This window comes from Anguilla rostrata, chromosome 9 (assembly GCF_018555375.3).
Source record: "Anguilla rostrata isolate EN2019 chromosome 9, ASM1855537v3, whole genome shotgun sequence".
Lineage (NCBI taxonomy): Eukaryota > Metazoa > Chordata > Actinopteri > Anguilliformes > Anguillidae > Anguilla > Anguilla rostrata.
The window spans coordinates 3,516,501-3,522,500 of NC_057941.1; the positions used below are offsets into that span (position 1 = coordinate 3,516,501).

The window sequence follows — 6,000 nt, forward strand, 5'->3', positions numbered from 1 at the left end:
GCAGCCATTTTGTCTCTGTGGTGATAACACACACATTTGTGGAGTCACACGACTGTTTCCCAGTAGCTACCATTTTGGCTCTGTGCTGATAACACACACATCTGTGGAGTTATGCAGCAATTCCCCAGTAGCTGCCATTTTGGCTCTGTTGTGACAACGCACGTTTGTGGGGTCACACACAGCAGTCCCCCTGTAGCTGTCCCACCTTGGCACAAGCACGGGGGCAAAAAGCTGCAGAGCGTTTCAGTTAGGGGAGGGAGAGCAGAGAGGGGGGGCCTTCTAACAGCCCTCCAACCACGTACAGACACGCTGGTCACCTCAAAAATGCCAGAGCCTGCCATTTCCACCTCTGCCTCAAATTACAGAGGACTTCAACATCGTTCCGAGTAAATATCTATTTATTTTTATCTGATCGTAAAACCTCATTTTTAAACTTAGTAAGAAATGTGGAAAAAATATACAGTTGACTAGGCCAGGTAAAAGGTTTTGAAGAAAAAAAAAAAAACCAGAAAAAAAACAAGAAGAAAGTTGTGAAAACCGCGTTGGGCGCGGCAGTGAAAGAGGACTTTTGTTTCCTGGCCGCGTCAGTGTTGTGGCTTTTTTTTTTTTGCGCGTGAGAGGCGGGGACTTTGCTGACGACCTGATTAATTTCAGTCACCGGAGAAGACGAAGGTCCTCGTTATCGCGTTCGGCAGCCGATGAGGCCGAGCGCCCTTCTTCACGCATGAAGCACTTTCGCGACTCTTACCTGCGCCAGCTGTGACAGGTGCATTATCCCACGCGCGGCCGGCCTGAATAATGCATGAGATCAGCATTACCCGCCTGCAGAAACAGCCTGTCCTGTCAGCAGCACTTTCTAATGACCCCTCCAACGCGCCCATGGTGTGCACTTTAAGGAGGAGTGCACAGTCACGCACGCGTTTTTGTGTTTTAAAAAGTGCTCACATTCAAAGCGTCAGTGAAAGGAATTCGAGATGCAAAAATGTCTGAGTTCACTAGCACTATAAGTAAATAAATAAATGGATAAATAAATAATAAATAAATAAAATGAAAGGGAAGGAGCACTTCTCGGCCTTCCTCAGTGTCACGCCCGTGTGTGTGTCATCGTGATAGTGGGAAAAAGATGCACGTGAACTTCCTGTTTGATGTTTTTCATCTGTTCAGTGTTTCACTGAGGTGAGGTGCGGTGCCACGCCCAGAACTTCTACTAAAAAAATAAAATAAAAAGTGTTGATGATGCGTGTCCAGATGGCCGCTTGTTTTTGTCCTCCAGTGAAAGTTCCTGTCTTTCCTGTCGTCCCTGCGCTGTCCTGACACCCCCCACCCCCTTGTCTGTGCCCCCCCCCAGCACCCCTTTGTTAGCTCGGTGAAGACCAATCGGCCGCTGCGAGAGCTGGTAGCTGAGGCGAAGGCCGAAGTCATGGAGGAAATCGAGGACAATAGAGAGGAAGGAGAAGAGGAGGACCCGGCCGAGCTCTCGTCTGTAAGGATGTTCCCTGCGCCCTCTCTCACATCTGTGTCTCTCCCCCCCTCTCTCTCTCATCTGTGTCTCTCTCCCCCTCTCTCTCTCATCTGTCTCTCTCTCCCCCTCTCTCTTCTCTCCCCCTCTCCTCCTCACATCTGTCTCTCTCCCCTCCTCTCTCCATCTTCTGTCTCTCCCCCTCTCTCTCATCTGTGTCTCTCCCCCTCTCTCTCATCTGTGTCTCTCCCCTCTCTCTCATCTCTGTCTCTCCCCCTCTCTCTCATCTTGTCTCTCCCTCCTCTCTCTCATCGTGTCTCTCCCTCTCTCCCCTCTCCCCCTCTCTCTCATCTGTCTCTCTCGTCCTCTCTTCCTCCTCCTCTCATCTGTCTCTCCTCTCATCCTCTCTCTCCCCTCATCTTCTCTGCTCTCTCCCTTCTTTTCACATCTCTCTCTCTCTCTCTCTCATCTGCCTGTTTCCTTCCCTCTCTCTTTCCTCCCCTCAGCCTCTCCCTCTATTCTTTTTATGTCTCTGTCTCCATCTCTCTAACACTTTCTCTCTCCGTGAGTGGAGAATAGCCTATTTGTCAACCCCGGTGGGACACAAAACAATATTCATTCACTGAGATAGACGGTCTTAATTCCCTTTTAGGGAGTGTTCCTGGTTTTATTATTGTTAAGTTTCCTTCATTGTGAGGTCACGCTCTCTTTGATAATACGGTTTCTCTTTCCCAATCTGCATAGCTTCACCCCCGACCCCTGGTGAAGACAGTGTGATTTTTAGCTATTTCCAGAAGAGCTGGATGTGGGGGGGTGTATGTACAGTAATAGTGTGATGTCAGTTACCTCGTGTGTCTGAGCGGGCTGCTCAAGCCGCCAGGCGTGCGTGACATGTCCTAGCACCGCCCTAGCACGCGATGTGTCTGCAGCGGGCGTTAGGGCGACAGAGTGTTGGGGAGGGGTGATTAACGGCAAGCGTGCAGTCAGCGGAGTGTTGGGTGTGGGGGGGTGGGGGGGGTGTGATTAACGCAGCACCCCAGTGGCACGGTGTTAACACGGCGTGAGCATCGTCAGGAGCTTCTCTTACACTGGGCTGCGCAAACACAGCTGTGCAGGCAAGTTTACCTCTGCTGCCAGCACAGACGCACACACACACACACATCTCAAACACTCACACACACACACACACACACACACACACAGATCACATACACACACACACACACACACACACAAACACACGCAGATCTCAAACACACACACACACATAAACACACACAGATCTCAAACACACACACACACATACACACATCTCAAACACACACACACAGATCTCAAACACACACACAAACACACCTTTTCCACTCCCTAGCTTTTTTTCTTTCCACCTCTGCCTCCTACTGCTTGTACACACAGGCTGTCTCATCTCCCCCTTCACAAACACACACTATTTCTACCCAACCGCTTGCACACACAGACCCTCTGTTTCATCTGCCCCCCCTTAACACATGGCCTCTACACTTTTCCACATCCTGGAAACACACACACACACACACACACACACACACACACACACACACACACACTCAGACACTCCATGTTCCATGGCCTCTGCTGAATTCACTGAGACTAACAGCGTAGCTGCGGAATGTTCCGGATCTTCTTGCTGAGTGCAGCGACACGTTCTGTTCCTGCACGAAACCCTGACCCTCCACACCGGCCTCTACTCGTAACGACAATTCTCACACTAACCTACTGCAGAATTGCTAAAAAACATACGATACAGTGCCGGATTACTCATTTACGAGTGAGAGAAATTCACACTTATACACATTTACAGAGATCTTGTGCGGCTTTTCTAGAAGAAGCCACGCCTGGGCATATAGCAAGAGTGACTGTCAGTGTCCAGTGTCCGGCGGTCACTTTTACAACGCAAGCAAACGCAGGCAGAGCGTCTTTTTTTACGAGGAGCGCGTTGACCTCTGACCTCTCTCTCTCTCTCTACGGTGTAGGAAGAGGTGGCCGGTGTCGGCCGCCCCGTACTCTTTAAATAAGGGGTTTATCTTTAAAAGGACAGAAAACGAGCGAGAGCGCGTTTCGCTCCCGCTGACAGAGGAACAGAAACCCGACCGGGGGATTTCGTCCAGCCGACGCTAAAAATAGTCGCCGTTTTGTCCTGTACAAAAATACCGGGCGCGGCTGGTCTCGGGCCCACTGGCTGCCGGTTATTAGGGTTCGAGTTTAATCTGCCGTTCTGAAAGAATTAAACCAACAATTACTTGTAAAGAAAAAACAGTATGAGCCATGGAAAAAGATATGAATATGCACTAGGTACCCTTAAGTTTGCAATGAAAAACAGTATGAAGTTAAACTTTACAGTATGTTAAGTGAGTTTGTACATGTTTGTATTTAAGTATATACAGATGCACACACGCACACAAACATGCATACACTCACACGTGTACGCGCACATGCATGGAAGACAGATACAGCACACAACTGCATACCTCACGTGCCGCACATGATGAGCACACAATGCCATACATTCAATACACATACACACACACGTGCATGCACACACACTCGCACGCACACACACATACATACACTCGCACACACGCACATGCACGCACACACACACACACGCATGCACTCAGGCACGCACGCACATATACACACACACACACACACACACTCGCACATGTACACACACGCACGCACGCACACACGTATGTCATAATTAAACACACTCATTCCGGATCTTTATTCGGGTCGGCTGTGATACATCAGTGGCAGCTGGTGCTTCTGCCGGTTCTGACGAACTTGGGGAGTTTTATATCAGATCTGCGCCAGCGGAGAGAGGATGGAGCCTTTTGTCCTTCATTCCTGCTCTCCAGACGCAGTCTGAGAAATCCCCCACCCCACCCCACCCCCTCCCCCGCTCCGCTGAGGGACGGGGAAACGGGAATTTTGGAAGACTGGGGAAAGGACTGCTGCTTCTCCTGTGTAGGACGCGTCTAAACACAGCTCTGCGCTCGGACCAAGTCCCGTCCCCACCGTGTTAATAACTGTGGACCGCTCCTCTCGTACAGTAATCCTGAGGAGGAGGCCGTAAAAACAAATAAAAATAAAAATAAAATAATAGCTTACCGTAAAAATTTCGATGACGTCGTTTGTTTACGCTGGCAGCCTTCCCGCTGATTGCGCAGATGAGAAAGCAGAAGGCGCTGTTACGCGATCATGCGGCGCGGGGAACTGGTTTGAGCCTGCAAGGCTCGCTTTGTCTCTAAGGTCAGGGCTGGCTGCGAGTTCTAACCCCGGAGGACTTTGGCACGCGGTAAGCGCAGGATTCCTGCGCGCTGTTAGCGGTGATACGCGGTAATGATTGACGGCGTCGCACTGAAACCGCCGGAGGCGTTCCGCTGGGTTCTCTCTTAACCCTTTCAGGCCCGTGAGGCCGCAAGTATGTGATTGGAATGTTCTTCGCGGAACATTCTAATGATGATGTCACAGTCGCCGCCCGTAGTTGGAAAGCGGTGGAGTTCTAGAACGCTGGCTTGAGAATGTTGAGCGAACGTTCCGAAACTCCTGCTCTTGGAAAGGGTTAACCGTGCGCCTTCCCCCCCGCAGGCCCCGGCCAAGGATCCCTCAGAAACCAGTCAGACCAGTCTGGAAGGGGACCACCCGGCCGACCTGCCCGCCCAGCCCTCCCTGGAGGACGCGAAGCCGGCGAGCCCCGAAAAGGACCGGTCGGACAGCCTGGGCCGGGACAAGCTGTCGGACGAGGGCTTCGGGATCTGCGACCCGGACAAGCCCGAGAGCGAGACGTCCGTCAAGACCTCCAGCTCCGACTCCGGGATCGAGGACGGCAAGAGCACGCCCACCTCGGAGGAGGGCAAGCCCGCGGCCACGCCCGAGACGGAGGTCCCGCCCCCTCTCGCGGCCCACCCGGGACCGGGGAAACCCGAAAGCGAGGGGGAGGCCGTGGACGGGCCCGTCGACGCGGTGACCGGGGCTCTGCCCCGCCTCCAGCTCAACGGGGGCCTGAGGAAGGATTCGGAGGAGCTGCCGTCGCCGGGGGAGGGGCCTGAGCACCTGAGCGGCCCCCCGGTGCGGGCCAAGAGGAAGGCGTCCCAGCGGTACTCTGACACGGGCAGCACCTCCGCCTCGGACAGCGCCGACCTCAGCCTCAACCTGTCCGGGGACATGACCGTCAACAAAGAGACCGGCACCATTTCCGTCAGGGTGAGTCCCGCTTCTGGGGTGTCCCTGCTGAGGGGAGGGGGGAGAGGGGGAGGAGGATTAGGGCCTCTTCTGTTGGCTGAGTAAGCCTGTCTCTCTTCTGTCAGCCTGTTATCCTGTTAGCAGGGTAACAGGTTTCCTGCAATGTTCTACAATTTCTGAGTGAGCCTTCCACTCTGTCTCAGTGCTGTGTTCCCCAAGCTGGGCCTGTTTATAATTATCACTGCAGTTCACTGTGTACCTCTTCTGTGGCTGCCTGTTAGTCTGTTAGCTGAGCAAGCCTGTTCTCTGTCAGCCTA

The 6,000-nt window shown here is 52.7% G+C and overlaps 1 protein-coding gene across 1 annotated transcript in view; it reads left to right on the forward strand.

The window, feature by feature from the left end:
* Positions 1-6,000, forward strand: part of stk10 (serine/threonine kinase 10) — a 46,078-nt gene that overhangs the window by 28,036 nt on the left and 12,042 nt on the right. Inside the window, exons 8-9 of the mRNA XM_064349848.1 lie at positions 1,349-1,483; positions 5,090-5,704. Coding sequence (XP_064205918.1) covers positions 1,349-1,483; positions 5,090-5,704 — 750 coding nt within the window. The remainder of the gene's footprint in view (positions 1-1,348; positions 1,484-5,089; positions 5,705-6,000) is intronic.